At 40.8% G+C, this 24,106-nt stretch overlaps 1 protein-coding gene across 5 annotated transcripts in view; it reads right to left on the bottom strand.

Moving 5' to 3' along the window:
• The window catches only part of LOC125371747 (filaggrin-like), a 30,408-nt gene extending 6,782 nt beyond the window's left edge, over positions 1-23,626 (bottom strand). The window contains exons 1-10 of one of the 5 annotated variants that reach the window (XM_048380475.1): positions 23,547-23,626; positions 22,681-22,815; positions 21,636-21,726; positions 21,313-21,420; positions 20,810-20,907; positions 18,592-18,657; positions 17,227-17,256; positions 14,592-14,717; positions 13,506-13,620; positions 8,569-8,598 (exon numbers count right to left, since the gene is read on the bottom strand). In XM_048380475.1, the coding sequence (XP_048236432.1) occupies positions 8,593-8,598; positions 13,506-13,620; positions 14,592-14,717; positions 17,227-17,256; positions 18,592-18,657; positions 20,810-20,907; positions 21,313-21,420; positions 21,636-21,726; positions 22,681-22,815; positions 23,547-23,575 (804 nt within the window). In that variant the 5' untranslated portion in view covers positions 23,576-23,626 and the 3' untranslated portion in view covers positions 8,569-8,592. The remainder of the gene's footprint in view (positions 1-8,568; positions 8,599-13,505; positions 13,621-14,591; positions 14,718-17,226; positions 17,257-18,591; positions 18,658-20,809; positions 20,908-21,312; positions 21,421-21,635; positions 21,727-22,680; positions 22,816-23,546) is intronic. The other 4 variants (XM_048380471.1, XM_048380472.1, XM_048380473.1 and 1 more) reach the window with 4 other exon arrangements.
• Between the last annotated feature and the right edge of the window lie 480 nt (positions 23,627-24,106).

Here is a 24,106-nt window from a genome sequence, read left to right as displayed (position 1 = left end):
GGATAGTTTATACATCTGATGAAGTTACTGATGAATGTTTACAAATTTCTATTTCAAAATATACTCCAGCCCTAAACACTGGCATAGCCTCCACATTATTGGATAGTTTATACATCTGATGAAGTTACTGATGAAAGTTTACAAATTTCTATTTCAAAATATACTCCAGCCCTAAACACTGGCATAGCCTCCACATTATTGGATAGTTTATACATCTGATGAAGTTACTGATGAATGTTTACAAATTTCTATTTCAAAATATACTCCAGCCCTAAACACTGGCATAGCCTCCACATTATTGGATAGTTTATACATCTGATGAAGTTACTGATGAAAGTTTACAAATTTCTATTTCAAAATATACTCCAGCCCTAAACACTGGCATAGCCTCCACATTATTGGATAGTTTATACATCTGATGAAGTTACTGATGAATGTTTACAAATTTCTATTTCAAAATATACTCCAGCCCTAAACACTGGCATAGCCTCCACATTATTGGATAGTTTATACATCTGATGAAGTTACTGATGAATGTTTACAAATTTCTATGTCAAAATATACTCCAGCCCTAAACACTGGCATAGCCTCCACATTATTGGATAGTTTATACATCTGATGAAGTTACTGATGAATGTTTACAAATTTCTATGTCAAAATATACTCCAGCCCTAAACACTGGCATAGCCTCCACATTATTGGATAGTTTATACATCTGATGAAGTTACTGATGAATGTTTACAAATTTCTATTTCAAAATATACTCCAGCCCTAAACACTGGCATAGCCTCCACATTATTGGATAGTTTATACATCTGATGAAGTTACTGATGAATGTTTACAAATTTCTATTTCAAAATATACTCCAGCCCTAAACACTGGCATAGCCTCCACATTATTGGATAGTTTATACATCTGATGAAGTTACTGATGAATGTTTACAAATTTCTATTTCAAAATATACTCCAGCCCTAAACACTGGCATAGCCTCCACATTATTGGATAGTTTATACATCTGATGAAGTTACTGATGAATGTTTACAAATTTCTATTTCAAAATATACTCCAGCCCTAAACACTGGCATAGCCTCCACATTATTGGATAGTTTATACATCTGATGAAGTTACTGATGAATGTTTACAAATTTCTATTTCAAAATATACTCCAGCCCTAAACACTGGCATAGCCTCCACATTATTGGATAGTTTATACATCTGATGAAGTTACTGATGAATGTTTACAAATTTCTATTTCAAAATATACTCCAGCCCTAAACACTGGCATAGCCTCCACATTATTGGATAGTTTATACATCTGATGAAGTTACTGATGAATGTTTACAAATTTCTATTTCAAAATATACTCCAGCCCTAAACACTGGCATAGCCTCCACATTATTGGATAGTTTATACATCTGATGAAGTTACTGATGAAAGTTTACAAATTTCTATTTCAAAATATACTCCAGCCCTAAACACTGGCATAGCCTCCACATTATTGGATAGTTTATACATCTGATGAAGTTACTGATGAATGTTTACAAATTTCTATTTCAAAATATACTCCAGCCCTAAACACTGGCATAGCCTCCACATTATTGGATAGTTTATACATCTGATGAAGTTACTGATGAATGTTTACAAATTTCTATTTCAAAATATACTCCAGCCCTAAACACTTGCATAGCCTCCACATTATTGGATAGTTTATACATCTGATGAAGTTACTGATGAATGTTTACAAATTTCTATTTCAAAATATACTCCAGCCCTAAACACTGGCATAGCCTCCACATTATTGGATAGTTTATACATCTGATGAAGTTACTGATGAATGTTTACAAATTTCTATTTCAAAATATACTCCAGCCCTAAACACTGGCATAGCCTCCACATTATTGGATAGTTTATACATCTGATGAAGTTACTGATGAATGTTTACAAATTTCTATTTCAAAATATACTCCAGCCCTAAACACTGGCATAGCCTCCACATTATTGGATAGTTTATACATCTGATGAAGTTACTGATGAATGTTTACAAATTTCTATTTCAAAATATACTCCAGCCCTAAACACTGGCATAGCCTCCACATTATTGGATAGTTTATACATCTGATGAAGTTACTGATGAATGTTTACAAATTTCTATTTCAAAATATACTCCAGCCCTAAACACTGGCATAGCCTCCACATTATTGGATAGTTTATACATCTGATGAAGTTACTGATGAATGTTTACAAATTTCTATTTCAAAATATACTCCAGCCCTAAACACTGGCATAGCCTCCACATTATTGGATAGTTTATACATCTGATGAAGTTACTGATGAATGTTTACAAATTTCTATTTCAAAATATACTCCAGCCCTAAACACTGGCATAGCCTCCACATTATTGGATAGTTTATACATCTGATGAAGTTACTGATGAATGTTTACAAATTTCTATTTCAAAATATACTCCAGCCCTAAACACTGGCATAGCCTCCACATTATTGGATAGTTTATACATCTGATGAAGTTACTGATGAATGTTTACAAATTTCTATTTCAAAATATACTCCAGCCCTAAACACTGGCATAGCCTCCACATTATTGGATAGTTTATACATCTGATGAAGTTACTGATGAATGTTTACAAATTTCTATTTCAAAATATACTCCAGCCCTAAACACTGGCATAGCCTCCACATTATTGGATAGTTTATACATCTGATGAAGTTACTGATGAAAGTTTACAAATTTCTATTTCAAAATATACTCCAGCCCTAAACACTGGCATAGCCTCCACATTATTGGATAGTTTATACATCTGATGAAGTTACTGATGAATGTTTACAAATTTCTATTTCAAAATATACTCCAGCCCTAAACACTGGCATAGCCTCCACATTATTGGATAGTTTATACATCTGATGAAGTTACTGATGAATGTTTACAAATTTCTATTTCAAAATATACTCCAGCCCTAAACACTGGCATAGCCTCCACATTATTGGATAGTTTATACATCTGATGAAGTTACTGATGAATGTTTACAAATTTCTATTTCAAAATATACTCCAGCCCTAAACACTGGCATAGCCTCCACATTATTGGATAGTTTATACATCTGATGAAGTTACTGATGAATGTTTACAAATTTCTATTTCAAAATATACTCCAGCCCTAAACACTGGCATAGCCTCCACATTATTGGATAGTTTATACATCTGATGAAGTTACTGATGAATGTTTACAAATTTCTATTTCAAAATATACTCCAGCCCTAAACACTGGCATAGCCTCCACATTATTGGATAGTTTATACATCTGATGAAGTTACTGATGAATGTTTACAAATTTCTATTTCAAAATATACTCCAGCCCTAAACACTGGCATAGCCTCCACATTATTGGATAGTTTATACATCTGATGAAGTTACTGATGAATGTTTACAAATTTCTATTTCAAAATATACTCCAGCCCTAAACACTGGCATAGCCTCCACATTATTGGATAGTTTATACATCTGATGAAGTTACTGATGAATGTTTACAAATTTCTATTTCAAAATACACTCCAGCCCTAAACACTGGCATAGCCTCCACATTATTGGATAGTTTATACATCTGATGAAGTTACTGATGAATGTTTACAAATTTCTATTTCAAAATATACTCCAGCCCTAAACACTGGCATAGCCTCCACATTATTGGATAGTTTATACATCTGATGAAGTTACTGATGAATGTTTACAAATTTCTATTTCAAAATACACTCCAGCCCTAAACACTGGCATAGCCTCCACATTATTGGATAGTTTATACATCTGATGAAGTTACTGATGAATGTTTACAAATTTCTATTTCAAAATATACTCCAGCCCTAAACACTGGCATAGCCTCCACATTATTGGATAGTTTATACATCTGATGAAGTTACTGATGAATGTTTACAAATTTCTATTTCAAAATATTCATATCATCTTGTAACATGTTCAAAAAGATTTCCCTGACTTTTAAAACTGAAAGAATACAACAACTCCCAAGATAATACATATTACTGGAGTTTGTAAAAATAAATGGAAACAGTTTTTCATCCGTTGATTGGTTGTTTAGGATGCTTCCATCGATGCTGTGCTCCGATCCATAGAATGTTGATAAATAGATACCAACTGTAAGATGGGCAACATTCACAAACCCATGTTCAAATTAGTTATGCATGTGTGAATCCCGCACAATTCCAACACCAGGAAGATACCGCATTGGTGTGAGCTGAGAGCAACCATCAAAGTATTAACCACAAATATTGATTAAGTTTAGGAATGGACAATATTTCAGATGTCAGATGCCGATTCCACAAATACTTCTATCGATTCTATGATTCACTTCCTGAACACAGCATGAACATCTTGGAAAAGGTTTCAGTCGAAAACTGTTTTCACAAACAAACCTTATCACGACACCTTCGAGGCCAATACTTTCATTAGGTTTATGCTCTTGACATCAGAACTGTCTCTATTTTTCATGATTTTGTACTGAAGGATCTGTGAAGATCCGGGTTAGAATAGGTCTTCAGCAACCCATGCTTGCTATAAGAACTGACTATGCTTGTCGTAAAAAGCGACTAACGGGATCGGATGGTCAGACTTGCTGACTTGGTTGATGCATGCCATCATACCCCAGTTGCATAGATCGATGCTCATGATATCAATCACTGGATTGTCTGGTCCATACTCGATTATTTACAGACCGCCGTCATATAGCTGGAATATTGCTGAGTGCGGCGTTAAACAACAATCAACAAACAAACAAATTGTACTGAAGGGCTCCTCAGAAAATTATCTGTGTAGTTCACTATCTGGGAGTCCCCAAAATATATGTCTGCATTTAATTGAAGATAGGTCACTGAACTGAATAAAAAAATAATGTCAATCATTATTTTTTTCATCAATAATAAACTGAACTAAAAATGTTAATCACGTACATATGCTTTCATTTTGATCCAAAATACAGCTCATGAAGAGACACCCATGGGTGTTCATGGAGAAGTCCTAGTGTTATATCAGACAAGATGAGGCACAGTGTTGAGCACTCCTGGTCAGCCTCTAGACCAGCCTAAAACTCATCTCATAAACATCCTGTATTAAGCCTGAAAATGGACATGACAGTCTTTATGTTCTTCTGTAAATTACAGATTTTTCTAACATAAAACAAGGCAATATTAAAGGGACATTGCCTAGCAACTATTATCAAAATTATTTAAGTTTCATCGACATTTAAACAAAGTTTATTTCTACTGCAACAACAACAAATTTAACTTGTGTATGGTTTTATTAAGTGCTGGTTCAATGGGTTTTTTAGTAAAAAACTGAATAAGACTGGTCTAGCTTAGTATGCAGTAGATTTTGCATGTTAGTTGAGATAGAGTTGAAATATAGTCAAGATATAGTTGAAATAATAGCTGAGACAATAGTTGAGATACAGTTGAGCATTATAACAATTGTTCCGTTGCTTTCATTGTTTGCAGGCATGATGATAATTGAAGATGATGTCATCCATTCATCATGGTTCAAGAGAGTGTTTCATATGTCAGAGTAAATGTGCCGATTTCTACATTTGAGATCAGGCAACCCTCATTTTTCTACATTTGAGACCAGGAAACTCTCATTTTTCTACATTTCAGATCAGGAAAGCCTCATTTTTCTACATTTGAGACCAGGAAAGCCTCATTTTTCTATATTTGAGACCAGGAAAGCCTCATTTTTCTACATTTGAGATCAGGAAACCCTCATTTTTCTATATTTGAGACCAGGAAACCCTCATTTTTCTATATTAGAGACCAGGAAAGCCTCATTTTTCTACATTTGAGATCAGGAAACCCTCATTTTTCTACATTTGAGACCAGGAAACTAAATTTTCTACATTTGAGACCAGGAAAGCCTAATTTTTTCTAATTTTGACATCAAGAAAGCCTCATTTTCCTACATCTGAGACCAGGAAAGCCTAATTTTTCTATATTTTCTCAGAAAAAAGACAATGCATAATACAATTTGGTATTAGGCCATCCTCATTATGAAAAAGATGGTTACGCACCACAGAGCACATGCAAGTACCATGATACATATCGGATCATGAGTAAGGCATCGTGATACGTATCAGATCGCACAGTTGGTGTATCGCCCCAGCCCTGACGACCCCCGAGTACAAGCCTTCAAAATCTTTGCTAATTTATATACCCTGTCTATAAGGCGAATTATGATGAAGACCATCACCAGCAGATACACAATCCCTATATTTGCAACAACAACGTGTTTGTCTTCCAATGAAAAACAATTACATCGTATCCCAGCAAATTTAAGGAAACAAAGAGATCATAACAATTAAACTTGGTCAATACAAATTTGCAATTTGAGATAAAACATCACTAGACATGATGATTTACTGATTAAATTGCCGGAAGCAGCCATCAGCTGTACACACGTTTTCTCGGAATATACCTGTGATTCGGTTAAAAATTACGCAATATAAATTTTAAGAATTTTCATACAATTATCCAAAGAATTGTATCTGAAACTATGTTTTTAAATAATTTATTCCAATATCATGTTATTTTAGCTGCAGCTTTACTTTATATATTTGAAATAAATTAATAACCATAAGCATAGCACTTTGGTACAGCTGATCGCATTTTAAGGCATCAATAGTGGTAATCTGACCGTGGTTGCTGTAAGTAACGGTGATTTGTGTGATCTACCAATCACTTCACTGAAATGAATGAATACAATATTGAATTTTGAATAAAATTAATAAAATAGATTACAAACGTAAGTCCAGATATACAATGAACACATATTATAACCAGACAGTGTAATTACATGATTAGTTTGCGTACTTCAGTATGGATTTGTTGACATGGTATTTCCGGTGTTATGTGCTCACAGTTATGTCTTTGTGTTGGGGAAAAAAACAAAATCTTCAATGCTGTGTATTAGACGACCCACCTTGAAAGCCCCTTAATTCTAGGTATGAAAAACTTGCCTTATACACAGCGATATACGGTATAAACTCGCCCTTCCAAAAAGACATGAAATGGCTGGATACCGCAAGCTGTAGGCGATCATGTCAAAAGAATTGTGATTGGTTGATAAGGATGCTTGCCTGTGTATTCTGATTGGCTGAAGTTGAGGGTAACATAAGAAACTTTTATTTTTCTGTAATTCCTCAAGGGGTTACAGAGGAGCATGTCTACAGCAAGCTGCCACATATACCAAGCCTGTTTATTACATATTGATGTCACTGATTGCCCATGGCCCAGTCAGCCATGTATGACAGCTATGGCATGGTTTTCACGCCACAGACTGTCGTCTCAAAGGATATGATTTACGCAGAAATTGCATGATAATGTGTTATTCTGTAAAGTTTAACTTAAATACAATATATTTGCCTTCAACAATATTGCAGCCATATTACGACAGCCTGTTAGTAATTGAGTCTGGAAGAGTCAGTGATAACATGATAACATGAGCCACATCGCCAGGGTTGGAAGTCACAATCGTCTAAGTCACGTCATGTTCCACCTGATCCCCACTATGGCTGGCTGCTGTGGAGAGTAGGAGGTACTGTGACCCACTCACTCATCTTCCCGAGTCAAGGGAGTCAACTGACTATACAAGTCCACTCTTGGCGAACTAGGCTCGAATTTCTGGGTTCGTTCGTAGCGCCACCAGTGGCTATTACAAGTTACATCCCTTCTGTGTCCCTTCTGTTGACCAATAAAATTCCACCTCTGATATCACTTGCATTTGTTTCAAACAAAATGGCGGCGCCCAGAGAAGATGATCTGATTGATAATCAAGATCTATACTGTAATAAAACAGGTCTTACTACCTGAAGTTCATCAAATCACGTTGGCACCTTGGAAAATATCTGTTGACGCTAAGTTGACGGTACACATGCTTTGCAAATTGCAATCGACCAAAGTCTGCCGGGCAGTTTACAAATTGAATGCTGATTTTGTTACACAATTTTGACTGGACTATGCATAGACTCGTTAGTCCCCACCCCACCATGAAGAGAACTTGTTAGATGTCTCTAGTATATTTGTTAGCCGTCACAAAATCACCACACTTACAGCAGTGTATGGATTAGCAGTATGAATACAAGTCCAACCTCAAGCCGTTTCCAGAATTGTTCCAATAATACGAACTCCATGAAACATTAACATTTATTTGTCATTAAGAATTGTTTAATTTAGAAACAAGATACAACTTGAAATTAAATACAAAATACGAAGAAATCAGCCTATTCCAGGCTCAAAGAGATTTATTTGTTACATCATTTAGAAATTTTACACACAACAATGTAATAATCAATCTTTGTTCGTATTAATGAAATAATTAGGGTAACTGTTACTTATTTGCAAGTAAACAAAGGTCAAGAGTAGAAACATAACTTTTAAGAATACTTCGTCAAAATGATAATTACAATGTCATCTTGGAACTGGGAAATTAACACAATGAAGAATACTTGTACTCTTGACCTTCACTTAGGGAAAGTCATGGAAACTATTCTAAAACTCACACTCAAAATCAATTGGGTAAAATATTATATCTGTAAAAAAGATTGAAGAACATAGATAAAATGACATGAATATTTGCAAACAGAAAACACAAACATGCATTTACCAGATAGGGATGTCAACGAACAGCGAGCATGTACAACACAAACATTACTACAGCATTACGGGCCACATGTTGAAGGGGACCTATCTAGGCACTACAAGTGAGAGAGGGACCAATCTAGGCACAAAAAGAAGTGAGAGAGGGACCTATCTAGGCACAACAAGAAGTTAGAGAGGGATCTATCTAGGCACTACAACAAGTGAGAGATGGACCTATCTAGGCACTACAACAAGTGAGAGAGGGACCTATCTAGGCACTACAACAAGTGAGAGAGGGACCTATCTAGGCACTACAACAAGTGAGAGAGCCACCTATCTAGGCACTACAACAATTGAGAGAGGGATCTATCTAGGCGCTACAACAAGTGAGAGAGGGACCTATCTAGGCACTACAACAAGTGAGAGAGGGATCTATCTAGGAACTACAACAAGTGAGAGAGGGACCATTCTAGGCACTACAACAAGTGAGAGAGGGATCTATCAAGGCACTACAACAAGTGAGAGAGGGACCTATCTAGGCACTACAACAAGTGAGAGAGGGATCTATCTAGGCACTACAACAATTCAGAGAGGGATCTATCTAGGCACTACAACAAGTCAGAGAGGGACCTATCTAGGCACTACAACAAGTGAGAGAGCGACCTATCTAGGCACTACAACAAGTGAGAGAGCGACCTATCTAGGCACTACAACAAGTGAGAGAGGGACCTATCTAGGCACTACAACAAGTGAGAGAGGGATCTATCTAGGCACTACAACAAGTGAGAGAGCCACCTATCTAGGCACTACAACAATTGAGAGAGGGATCTATCTAGGCACTACAACAAGTGAGAGAGGGATCTATCTAGGCACTACAACAAGTGAGAGAGGGATCTATCTAGGCACTACAACAAGTGAGAGAGGGACCTATCTAGGCACTACAACAAGTCAGAGGGATCTATCTAGGCACTACACCAAGTGAGACAGGGACCTATCTAGGCACTACAAGTCAGAGAGGGACCTATCTAGGCACTACAACAAGTGAGAGAGCAACCTATCTAGGCACTACAACAAGTGAGAGAGGGATCTATCTAGGCACTACAACCAAGTGAGAGAGGGACCTATCTAGGCACTACAACAAGTGAGAGAGGGACCATTCTAGGCACTACAACAAATGAGAGAGGGATCTATCTAGGCACTACAACAAGTGAGAGAGCGACCTATATAGGCACTACAACAAGTCAGAAAGGGACCATTCTAGGCACTACAACAAATGAGAGAGGGATCTATCTAGGCACTACAACAAGTGAGAGAGCGACCTATATAGGCACTACAACAAGTGAGAGAGGGACCATTCTAGGCACTACAACAAATGAGAGAGGGACCTATCTAGGCACTACAACAAGTGAGAGAGGGATCTTTCTAGGCACTACAACAAGTGAGAGAGGGATCTATCTAGGCACTACAACAAGTGAGAGAGGGACCATTCTAGGCACTACAACAAGTGAGAGAGGGACCATTCTAGGCACTACAGCAAGTGAGAGAGGGATCCATCTAGGCACTACAACAAGTGAGAGAGGGACCTATCTAGGCACTACAACAAGTCAGAGGGATCTATCTAGGCACTACACCAAGTGAGACAGGGACCTATCTAGGCACTACAAGTCAGAGAGGGACCTATCTAGGCACTACAACAAGTGAGAGAGCAACCTATCTAGGCACTACAACAAGTGAGAGAGGGATCTATCTAGGCACTACAACCAAGTGAGAGAGGGACCTATCTAGGCACTACAACAAGTGAGAGAGGGACCATTCTAGGCACTACAACAAATGAGAGAGGGATCTATCTAGGCACTACAACAAGTCAGAGAGGGACCTATCTAGGCACTACAACAAGTGAGAGATGGATCTATCTAGGCACTACAACAAGTCAGAGAGCGACCTATCTAGGCACTACAACAAGTGAGAGATGGATCTATCTAGGCACTACAACAAATGAGAGAGGGATCTATCTAGGCACTACAACAAGTGAGAGAGCGACCTATCTAGGCACTACAACAAGTGAGAGAGGGACCTATCTAGGCACTACAACAAGTGAGAGAGGGATCTATCTAGGCACTACAACAAGTGAGAGAGGGATCTATCTAGGCACTACAACAAGTGAGAGAGGGACCATTCTAGGCACTACAACAAGTGAGAGAGGGATCTATCTAGGCACTACAACAAGTGAGAGAGGGACCTATCTAGGCACTACAACAAGTGAGAAAGGGACCATTCTAGGCACTACAACAAGTGAGAGAGGGATCTATCTAGGCACTTCAACAAGTGAGAGAGGGACCTATCTAGGCACTACAACAAGTGAGAGAGGGATCTATCTAGGCACTACAACAAGTGAGAGAGGGACCATTCTAGGCACTACAACAAGTCAGTGGGGGGACCTATCTAGGCACTACAACAAGTGAGAGAGGGACCATTCTAGGCACTACAACAAGTGAGAGAGGGATCTATCTAGGCACTACAACAAGTAAGAGAGGGACCATTCTAGGCACTACAACATGTGAGAGAGGGATCTATCTAGGCACTACAACAAGTGAGAGAGGGATCTTTCTAGGCACTACAACAAGTAAGAGAGGGACCATTCTAGGCACTACAACAAGTGAGAGAGGGATCTATCTAGGCACTACAACAAGTGAGAGAGGGACCATTCTAGGCACTACAACAAGTGAGAGAGGGATCTATCTAGGCACTACAACAAGTGAGAGAGGGATCTATCTAGGCACTACAACAAGTGAGAGAGGGACCTATCTAGGCACTACAACAAGTGAGAGAGGGATCCATCTAGGCACTACAACAAGTCAGAGAGGGACCTATCTAGGCACTACAACAAGTCAGAGAGGGACCTATCTACGCACTACAACAAGTGAGAGAGGGCCCTATCTAGGCACTACATCAAGTGAGAGAGCGACCTATCTAGGCACTACAACAAGTGAGAGAGGGATCTATCTAGGCACTACAACAAGTGAGAGAGGGATCTATCTAGGCACTACAACAAGTGAGAGAGGGACCATTCTAGGCACTACAACAAGTGAGAGAGGGATCTATCTAGGCACTACAACAAGTGAGAGAGGGATCTATCTAGGCACTACAACAAGTGAGAGAGGGACCTATCTAGGCACTACAACAAGTGAGAGAGCAACCTATCTAGGCACTACAACAAGTGAGAGAGGGATCTATCTAGGCACTACAACAAGTGAGAGAGCAACCTATCTAGGCACTACAACAAGTGAGAGATGGATCTATCTAGGCACTACAACAAGTCAGAGAGGGATTTATCTAGGCACTACAACAAGTCAGAGATTGACCTATCTAGGCACTACAACAAGTCAGAGAGGGATCTATCTAGGCACTACAACAAGTGAGAGATGGATCTATCTAGGCACTACAACAAGTAAGAGATGGATCTATCTAGGCACTACAACAAGTCAGAGAGGGACATATCTAAGCACAACAAGTGAGAGAGGGATCTATCTAGGCACTACAACAAGTCAGAGGGGGGACCTATCTTGGCAGTACAACAAGTAGGAGAGTGGCCTATCTAGGCACAAGTGAGAGAGGGGCCTATCTCGGCACTACAACAAGTGAGAGAGGGACCTATCTAGACACTACAACAAGTGAGAGAGGGACCCATCTTTGCACTACAACAAGTCAGAGAGGGACCATTCTAGGCACTACAACAAGTCAGAGAGGGACCTATCTAGGCACTACAACACGTCAGAGGGGGGACCTATCTAGGCACTACAACACGTCAGAGGGGGGACCTATCTAGGCACTACAACAAGTCAGAGAGGGACCCATCTTCACACTACAACAAGTCAGAGGGGGGACCTATCTAGGCACTACAACAAGTGAGAGAGGGATCTATCTAGGCACTACAACAAGTCAGAGAGGGACCTATCTAGGCACTACAACACGTCAGAGGGGGTACCTATCAAGGCATAACAAGTGAGAAGGGACCTATTGAGGCACTACAAGTCATAGGGGGGGGCTATCTAGGTACAACAAGTCAGAGAGGGGGCCTGTATTGCCAGTAGTACATGTGAGAGGGGGGACCTATCGAGGCACTACAACAAATCGGGAGGGGACCTATCTAGGCACAACCAAAAGTCAGAGAGGGGACCTATCTAGGCATGAAAAGTCAAAGAGGGGACCTATCTAGGCATGAAAAGTCAAAGAGGGGACCTATCTAGGCATGAAAAGTCAAAGAGGGGACCTATCTAGGCATGAAAAAAAAGTCAAAGAGGGGACCTATCTAGGCACTACAACAAGTCAGAGAGGGACCAATCGAGGCAGTACAACTAGTAAGAGAGGGGGCCTATATTGACACTACAACAAGTCAGAGAGGGGGCCTATATTGGCACTACAACAAGTCAGAGAGGGGGCCTATATTGGCACTACAACAAGTCAGAGAGGGGCCTATATTGGCACTACAACAAGTCAGAGAGGGGGCCTATATTGGCACTACAACAAGTCAGAGAGGGGGCCTATATTGGCACTACAACAAGTCAGAGAGTGGACCTATCTAGGCACTACAACAAGTCAGAGAGGGGACATATCTAGGCAGTACAAGATGTGAGAGGGGGGACCTATCTAGGCACTACAACAAGTCAGAGAGGGGAGACCTATCTAGGCACTACAACAAGTCAGAGAGGGGACCTATCTAGGCAGTACAAGATGTGAGAGGGGGGACCTATCTACGCACTACAACAAGTCAGAGAGGGGACCTACCTCAGCACTAGCACCTACACCAATGAACACAGGAAATGACCTACACCTTCAACAAGGACAGAAAAGGGCTTACCTGGACACTGCCATTGTAGGATGACCGGTGGTAGGGGTTTGGTGCCAGGGGAGGGGCCGTGTGGGTGGGGCCCTCGGGAAGATGGTGGTACCCAGAGTTGTGTGAAGACTGGAAGCTGAAACACAGAAAACACAGGTTGTAAATCAGCTGCACCAGGCTAGATGTCAGTGATGGTGATGGTGTCTAACCTCAGCAACCCCCTCATAATGGTGTCTAACCTTAGCAACCCCTCATAATGGTGTCTAACCTCAGCAACTCCCTCATGATGGTATCTAACCTCAGCAACCCCCTCATGATGATGTCTAACCTCAGCAACCCCCTCATGATGGTGTCTAACCCCAGCAACCCCCTCATGATGGTGTCTAACCTCAGCAACTCCCTCATGATGGTGTCTAACCTCAGCAACTCCATGATGATGTCTAACCTCAGCAACTCCATGATGGTGTCTAACCTCAGCAACTCCCTCATGATGGTGTCTAACCTCAGCAACCCCCTCATGATGGTGTCTAACCTCAGCAACCCCCTCATGATGGTGTCTAACCTCAGCAACTCCCTCATGATGGTGTCTATCTTCAGCACCCCCTAATGATGGTGTCTAACCTCAGCAACTCCATGATGATGTCTAACCTCAGCAACCCCCTCATGATGGTGTCTAACCCCAGCAACCCCCTCATGATGGTGTCTAACCTCAGCAACTCCCTCATGATGGTTTCTAACCTCAGCAACTCCATGATGATGTCTAACCTCAGCAACTCCCTCATGAGGGTGTCTAACCTCCACAGCCCCCTCATGATGGTGTCAACTTCAGCAACCCCTCTTGTGAAGGTGCTAAACACCCCTTTTCATGATGGTGTCATAGTAAATGAGTGAGTGAGTGAGTATGGTTTTACGCCTCTTTTAGCAATATTCCAGCAATATCAAGGCAAGGGACACCAGAAATGGGCTTCACACATTGTACCCATGTTGGGAATCGAACCCGCGTCTTCTGCGTAATGAGCGAACGCTTTAACTACCGGGCTACCCGACCGCCCCTCATAGTAAATGAACACCAATCTTTAACAACTGGTGTCCTACATTTAAGCTCACCTATTCTGATGGTGTCTGGTCTGCTGAGATGTGTTATGTTGCGAGGCATGGTGTCCGCTGCCCTGGGGAGCGTGCGTGGAGCGGCCCCCAGAGCTCCATCTGTCCCCCTCAACAGCCCCCCGAGACCTACAACACGACAACATAAGACCTCTCTCAGTGCTACTTGACACAATAAATATTAAATAGTCAAGAAGAAGAAGAAGAGTGAGTGAGTTGGGTTTAACAGTATTCCAGTTATATCACGGCGTGTCAGCTTAATGTGGGGGGAAAGCCCCAAGTGATGCAAATCTCAGACGTTTACCACTTTGGTGAAACCCACAAGCCTAGGTATGGTGCTGACAAACCTAGAAACATAATCGGGGCGAACCGGGATTCGAACCCACAATCATAGGTTTCTGGCATGCCTGGCAAGGGACGCAACTCTGCACAGCGAATTGCAGCGGCTACCTGTGCCCCCAAGAAGAAATAGAAGTACATGGGCTCAGCACTATTCCACAGTTCCACTGCACACAGTAGGTAAAATTACTACCCTGGGTGCCGTTATACAAAGCTATCTTAGCGCTAAGGTGATCTTAACTCCCTTACCTTAACACAGACTTACGACAGTCGTAGAGCTAAGGTTGCTTTGTACAGCACACCCTGGTCAACAGTTCAGTATTCATTTAGTTTTCTTTCTCAGCTCCCTGGGGAACATACAGCCTAAGCTGCCTGTAAGGCGCCCGAAGGTTCTGCATTTCTATCACATGAACTACACTATGTGAAACGCTGTCACCCAATGATAGTCACAAGTACAGTGTCGTTACAAAAAGCCAATGAAAGGGAACTATTTACAGTGTTAGTCACTGTACTCTTGTTGTGTGTAGCCATTCACAGGTATGCTACCTTACCTGCTACAGAGGTACCTACAATACTGTAACTGTCTCACTGCATTTTGTACATAGGTTAAACACTCATTGAAAGAAACAAATGATATGCCATAACCACAACGTCAAAAAACTCAAATCAAGCAAGAACTTGACAAGCAAAATGAATGTGGGCTGTTTGCGAGTTGTGTGAATCCAGAGCTGTGCACACAAAGACATCTGGCTGGGGAGTTTCATGCACACATTGCACAGGAACCATGGCACAGGCGTAACGGAGAAACAATCCAACCCAAGACTTGCTCTATCTGTCTAGGAAGCGAATCATACGAACCAAGTCATCTGTTTCTCTAGCATCCTACCTTCTTTAGATACAGTGGCAAAAGCCATGTACATTATGTGCAAAAACATACACTATTCGTAAAACTGTGTACGTCCAATCTAGGACACTGTGTGTAGTCATCATCTGTTCAGCTATGTGCACTTATTATCTGTAAGATAGTATTGTAGTTTCTCTGTACATATTACCTACATACAATGCTACGTTATCTGTATAGTGTGAGTTATTTGTAAATTGGTGTGTATATATTGTGTATCTGTTACAGTCAATGTGTAAAAGGACTGAAACTTTTACTTAAGCAATTTACAAAACGTCAAAATGTTTCAGTCATTTTACAATTATTTTTCCATCCGATTGACTGAAAGGTATTACAAAGTTCAAAAGGGCTTAAACATATCACAATAGAGTCTTTTGAATAGACTAAGCCTTGCAAGGATGAGAAGCCAAAATATTTTTAAAAATATACAATGACTTGTGTTACAGTGTATAGTGTTGCAAGTGGGAAAATATGATTAAAATAACTTAAATATTAGGGAATTTTGTAAATTGCCTAAATGAAAATTTCAGTCCTTTTACACATTGACTGTAACAATTACACTGTATGTTATCATATATTATATACACTATGTATGTAAATATTACTTGTATACACTGTGAATGTATGCATTATGTTTACACTTTGAGTGTATATATTATTACCCGTATACACTGTGTGTGTAAATATTACTTGTATACACTATGTATGTATACATTATTTGTTTACACTGTGTGAAAATATTATTACCTATATACACTGTGTGTGTAAATATTACTTGTATACACTATGTATGTATACATTATTTGTTTACACTGTGTGTATACATTATTACCTGTATACACTGAGTGTGTAAATATTACTTGTATACACTATGTATGTATACATTATTTGTTTACACTGTGAGTGTGTAAATATTACTTGTATACAATGTGTGTTTATATATAATTTGTATACACTGTATATGTATGTATTATTAGTACGCACTTATATTTTACTGGTATAGAATGTGTTATTCAATTGTTCACATATTATCTAAAACACCATACCACTTCTGGGACAAATCAACAACATAATCCCCCACAGAACAGCTCTATCCACTCTCGTCACCATGCAAACCTCCTACATCCATGCTGGCCATTAAGCTGATCTTGGAATTACGGCTCAAAATACAAAATGTGCATTTCAAACATAAAGCACACAAAATATGACATAAGTTAGGCAAATAAACAAAATATCTGCAAATCAGTTCCCAGAAAACAATGCACACTGCAACTAAAATGAGCATTTTCCAACAGACAGTTGGCTGTAAGCGAGGGGGTGAAGGGGGACTGGGAGCAGTGAATGTAAGGCACAGGACTACACCGGCGACATTCCTTGCTACCCTCACAGCATACTTACCGTTTGTAATTATGATATTTGTTCCACATTCTGCAGCAAACATTACAGAACATCGTCAATGATCAAAGGGAGATAACTCAACAATTCACAGCAACTTTCAACATTCCACCACACATCGGACATTTACCCCGTATTTTGTGGCGAGACATTAGGTGCTAATGAGGAACTTCCACACATGCAAAATACCGTGAATTATCATTAGTGCAGCAGAATGTCAATATGTCATTAGAACGTTAGACATTAAACAAAGCCAGAATCAATACACTGATCAATTTGAGATGAATACTTATTTAAAATAGTTTTTCTTTGTTGTTTTACGCTACACGCAGCAAAATTTGGTTATATAGCACCAGCTTGTAACCAATCCAGTCTGGACCAGACAATCCAGTGATTGATATTGTGATCAACGATCCCCGCTGTTGGGGTACGATGACACAGTCAATGAAATCGCAGAGTCTGACAACCTGACCCATTTGGTCAATTCTTACGACAAGCCAAGGCTGTTGGGGATCAATTCTAGCCTGGAACCCCCACAGGGAGACACGTATTTACCTCTCTGACATGCGAATGTACAATTCAGCCTTACTGTCATGGATCGGATCCATACATATCAATCTCCTACAAGTTTATCATTCATGCATACAAATGTGTAGTATTTTGGGATTCTTGCTTCAAGCAAACACAACACCAATCTTTCAGGAAAGCGGAAAAGGAAAATCAGAAAGTAAGATTTGCTTTACAGTTTACATTTCCCCAAAGTTGTCAAAGTGAAATAAAAATGAAATGAAACGGATATGTGTTAATGATGATGATCTCGGAGGATACATTCCAATGTCATTACACAATTCAGTTCAGGATATTGTTAGTGTTATCACAACTGCAAACAAAATTTTCTATGAAAACCACACAAACAATAAAAACATATCTGATAATTGTAGATTCCCCCACACCTTCTTGTTTGAATGTTTGTTTGTTTGTTTAACACCGCACTCAGCAATATTGCAGCTATATGATGGCGGTCTGTAAATATTCGAGTATGGACCAGACAATCCAGTGATTGATATCATGAGCATCGATCTATACAACTGGGGTATGAGGGCATGCATCAACCAAGTCAGCAAGTCTGACCACCCAATCCCATTAGTCGCCTTTTATGGCAAGCATAATTGCCTTTTATGGCAAGCATGTGTTGCTGAAGGCCTATTCTAACCCAGATCTTCACGGGTCCCCACGACTGAACTGAATGAGGTCCCCATCCTTCTCATCTATGACTACTTGATGATACAGGGAAAGAGCATGCAGAGGCAATCAGTGGAAAGAAGAGGGTACAGTATTAGACGGGTTAACTGTCTGCAAACGGAGTACCTGTTATCCTTGGGGGGAATTAAAGTTTTCTGCCATCTTTGAAGCTGCTCTTTGTAAGGATCAGATCTAGAACATCACACCCAAGTCTTTATTTACAAAAATTATAGTTTTGCTCAACAAATTTTGAATTGAAAACCCTATTGTTATTGTTTTTATCAGGGATAATTTTGAAAATGGAACTTGTATCCTAAAGGTCGACCTCTGATGATGACACGACATGAAACATGAGAGCAATGATGTAACACAATGAACACTCGACGATTTCTGAGAAACAAAATATTGAGTTCCTGCAAACATGATATGATTATACAGACATTGAGAACAGAAATACATCACAGCAACCTCTCATACCTCATTCCTTATTTTAAGCTTTCATAATAAAAGATTCTCCAAATTGTCAGACAATGCATAATGATGTGAAGGTCTCCTGTATAACCATGTGAAACTGCCTGAACTATCATATTGCGTACTGGTATTTTAAACACTGGCCTTAATTATGAACATTCAAAAACAAAAAATTAAACATTAAAATTCATAGACAATTTCAGAAAAATCTTTCCATTATCAACAAATTTCCTTAAAGTGTCATCCAAAAACATTTTTCACTAGCAAATTAAAAATAGCGTAAATTAAATTATGTTTACAACTGATTTCTGTGACCTATTCCTGAGTTGTGGGAAGTCAGAGTAGAGCAACTTGATGTGGATGGCGCCGCGTTCAGTGTCAATACATGCCCCGTGACAGGGTCGTGTGGAATGAACGCATCCCTCAGTGCGACAATGGCAATAGGGCAGCATAGCGACAGCATGTTAAATATCCGTGTAATGAAGAAACAAATCGAACCAACATTGTGACAAAATGTGCGATCACCACCCGAGGCCTACAGCTGCAGCTGTGGCAGCACATGGCGTCCATCACCTTCCCACTCACAGCAGGAATCTCAACAACCAAAGGCTGTAGTAATGGAGGGTCTAGTCACGAATACGACATGGAAACAGATCTGTGAAACTTGTCAGTGACAAATTCAATTTTATCCGTAAGTGTTATTTAGTTGTTCTTGGAAAGTTATTTTGGGTGGTTTTTTTACAACATGCAGCCCCCTACAGAATAAAGGTTGTTTTTTCATTCTTTTCCCTACATTACGCAATAACACTTCATCCAGATTAGCATGGCTGCTATATTTGTTTCCAGATACTTTTCTGTACAATGTATCCCAAACTTGATACAAATAGTATTTCCCCACAGGAAACAAATGATACACGTCCGATCTCTATTTTCATTTTTCAGATTTTCATCAGTGATATATGTAGATTATACACATGTTCCTGCCCCTTCCACACAAAGACTCCACCAACCCTAAAGTCCTGCCCGACTCCCTCAACCCCGGTCCCCCTCCTTTTCCCCTCCCAGTGATCCATCTCTCCAACCGTGACCCACCCAGCCCCTCCAAGTGCCCTGCCAGGTGTGTGTCTCACCTGTGTGTGTTGTACTGCTCTGGGTTGTCGACCCATTACTATGAGGCCTGCCCCTCCCCCCTCCAAGAGCCCTGCCAGGTGTGTGTCTCACCTCTGTGTGTTGTACTGCTCTGGGTTGTCGACCCATTACTATGAGGCCTGCCCCTCCCCCCTCAAAGAGCCCTGCCAGGTGTGTGTCTCACCTCTGTGTGTTGTACTGCTCGCGGTTGTCGACCCATTACTATGAGGCCTGCCCCTCCCTCCCCCTCAAAGAGCCCTGCCAGGTGTGTGTCTCACCTCTGTGTGTTGTACTGCTCGCGGTTGTCGACCCATTACTATGAGGCCTGCCCCTCCCCCCCTCAAAGAGCCCTGCCAGCTGTGTGTCTCACCTCTGTGTGTTGTACTGCTCTGGGTTGTCGACCCATTACTATGAGGCCTGCCCCTCCCTCCCCCTCCCCCCTCAAAGAGCCCTGCCAGCTGTGTGTCTCACCTCTGTGTGTTGTACTGCTCGCGGTTGTCGACCCATTACTATGAGGCCTGCCCCTCCCCCCTCAAAGAGCCCTGCCTGGTGTGTGTCTCACCTCTGTGTGTTGTACTGCTCTGGGTTGTCGACCCATTAACTATGAGGCCTGCCCCTCCCCCCTCCAAGTGCCCTGCCAGGTGTGTGTCTCACCTCTGTGTGTTGTACTGCTCTGGGTTGTCGACCCATTACTATGAGGCCTGCCCCTCCCCCCTCAAAGAGCCCTGCCTGGTGTGTGTCTCACCTCTGTGTGTTGTACTGCTCTGGGTTGAAGGTGCTGACTGTGGACCCGTCCCGCTGGCTGTGATGGTGATGCGAGCTCCTTGAGGTCTCGTGCACCTCCTGGGAACATAACAAACAGGAATACCATGAGCATAAACAGTCCTGGCAACCGAAACCGTGTTCAAGTAGCGCGAACATCAAATTATCCTCCCAGAGATTACTTACTTGTATTTTCAGAAGTGTTATTTCTGGCTTTAACTACAACATTTGGCACTCTCTAGTCTGGAGACAGATGTTGCCAGTCTCAGAATCAAGTGAACTCAAACCACGTGTCCGTTAGTATTATTCAGAATCAATGATTTGGGGAACATGACTCTAACACAGTACACACACTGAGCACGTACCTGGTACATGACACACAGTCAGGGTATGTACCTGGTACATGATACACAGTGGGGTACGTACCTGGTACATGATACACAGTGGGGTACGTACCTGGTACATGATACACAGTGGGGTACGTACCTGGTACACACTGCTGCGCTCCTCGCGGTGGTAGTGGTGGCGAGGCTGTTGACTATGACTGCTGTGTTGACTGTGCTGACTCACGTCCATGTTGACGGGGTGAGAGTTCTGAACAATACGAGACACCATCAGTACACAATCAATAAGATCATCACAGGAGTGCCAGTCAGCATGCTCTGTCACAAAGCTACACGGCCATTGTCTACATAATGCATCATCTCCATACTGTGAGGACATGAAAAGAGGAGTTTTTGCAATTACAAAACAAACAGAAAAAAAAGAATCACTTTCTTTTCACACAAAAATCTCCAACATGATCTTACCCGGGTCCTGACGACCGGCGCCATCTGCATGTCCTGCATGTGAACCACTGGGGAAGATTGCACCTGGCCGTAGCTGTCCCGCTGCCGAGAACTGGGGAATAGACACAGTACTATACCCTCCACTGGGGAATATACACAGTACTATACCCTCCACCGGGGAATATACACAGTACTATACCCTCCACTGGGGAATATACACAGTACTATACCCTCCACTGGGGAATATACACAGTACTATACCCTCCACTGGGGAATATACACAGTACTATACCCTCCACTGGGGAATATACACAGTACTATACCCTCCACTGGGGAATATACACAGTACTATACCCTCCACTGGGGAATAGACACAGAATTATACCCTCCACCGGGGAATATACACAGAATTATACCCTCCACTGGGGAATAGACACAAAATTATACCCTCCACTGGGGAATATACACAGAATTATACCCTCCACTGGGGAATATACACAGGATTATACCCTCCACTGGGGAATAGACACAGAATTATACCCTCCACCGGGGAATATACACAGGATTATACCCTCCACTGGGGAATAGACACAAAATTATACCCTAAACTGGGGAATAGACACAGAATTATACCATCCACTGAGGAGTAGACACAGAATTATACCCTCCACTAGGGAATGACACAGAATTATACACTAAACTGGGGAATAGACACAGAATTATACCCTCAACTGGAGAATATACACACAATTATACCCTCCACTGGGGAATATACACAGAATTATACCATCCACCGGGGAAAAGACACAGATTAATACCCTCAACTGGGGAATCGACGCAGAATTATACCCTCAACTGGGGAATAGACACAGAATTATACCCTCCACTGGGAACATACAGTTTAGGATACACATATTTACTTCACATCTCATGTTAAGACTGCCATGACATCTACATAAGAACAATTGACATATTTCATAGAAAATAGCATGGTGTTTCTGTTTGTCTGTCACAATAATCCTTGATGCTGTCTACAGGTATGAGTACCGTCCGGATGAATGCTTACCTGTTGTTTTCAGAATTTGAGTAGTTGTCATAGTAACCACTATGTCTGTTTTGTGTATTCTCTCGGCCAGACAAATGGTACTGCGTTACACTGCCCTTGTCTGATAGCCCGGCCTGGGAGTTTCGGTCAGACTCCCTGTCAACACATGATCACAACATGGAACTCAGGAGAATATCCCATGCTGTCTATCAGGAGACTTCTGGTCATGGACACTTAACTGAACCATACAACTATTCACAGGCTGATACTAGGATTACGGAGTGAGTGAGTTTGGTTTAATGTGACCCTGGATGTCAGAGCTTGTCAACTTGCTGTGGGTTTGTTTGTTTGTTTGTTGTTTAATGCTGTACTCAGCAATATTCCAGCTGTATCTTGGCAGTCTGTAAATAATCGAGTCTGGACCAGACAATCCTGTGATTGACATCATGAGCATTGATCTACGCAATTGGAATTTGATTACATGCATTAACCAAGCCAGACCACCCAATCCCATTAGTTGCCTCTCACGACAAGCATAGTCGCCTTTTACGGCAAGCATGGTTGCTGAAGACCTTTTCTAACCAGGGCAAATTTGGGATTCAAACCCATAATCACAGGTTTCTGGGACACCTCAATGATGCAAGTCTTTGACCTTGGGGAACCTAACCCCTGGAAGAGAATCTCAAAGGCTTTCAGGAATTCTAGGGTTTAGGGTGTTTTACTACTGTGAAGGACACATTTCTGACACTTTATTATCTTCTGACAAAAAACATTGCACTTTGTGGAGAGTTGACTGTGGACCACACTACCAATTGTTTCACTGACTGTTTCTACAATGTACTCCCTACATATGTATATTCTTGCTTCTCATTGTCTCCACGACTTACCCAAAGCTTTTTCTCCTCGCTGCCCGCATCTTCTGTCTGGTCTTGGGTGAGTATTTGATCTTAAAAGGTTCAGCTTTGGTTCTGAAATATTTGTTACAAAATATTATTTTACAATAAATTGTTTATTGACATATTAATCATATGTCAGACTTTGCATTTCTCTTTCTTCTTTCGACCCTAAGTGGAAACATGTCTGACACAAATGTTCCCAGCTTCTAAAATTATTTCACCTTTGGTTCTGAATAACTGTCAAAATAAATCTGTTTACAGAATTGTTACAGAAGTTGTCTCCCTTTAACTGATAGAACTCTTCCTCAATGACGACAGGTTGAATTTCTGTGAACTATTTCTCTTCATCACTCACTCCTTACACAATGCAACAAAACTCATCAAGCACCAGTCAATGTTCTCTATCAATACAAACATATTTCTTGTCTCTAAAAAAATTTCATGTACAGTTCAAGATGTTTAATATTTTCCTCACCAAAGAGAATAATACATTAATCTAAAGGACATAAAAATCAGGGAACAGTTGCTGCGTCACATTACTCTGTGTCACA

The sequence above is a fragment of the Haliotis rufescens genome, unplaced genomic scaffold, assembly GCF_023055435.1.
Source record: "Haliotis rufescens isolate VD_foot unplaced genomic scaffold, xgHalRufe1.0.p SCAF_307, whole genome shotgun sequence".
Lineage (NCBI taxonomy): Eukaryota > Metazoa > Mollusca > Gastropoda > Lepetellida > Haliotidae > Haliotis > Haliotis rufescens.
The sequence above is the reverse complement of the archived record's forward strand: the minus strand, read 5'-3'. Positions and strand labels throughout refer to the sequence as shown.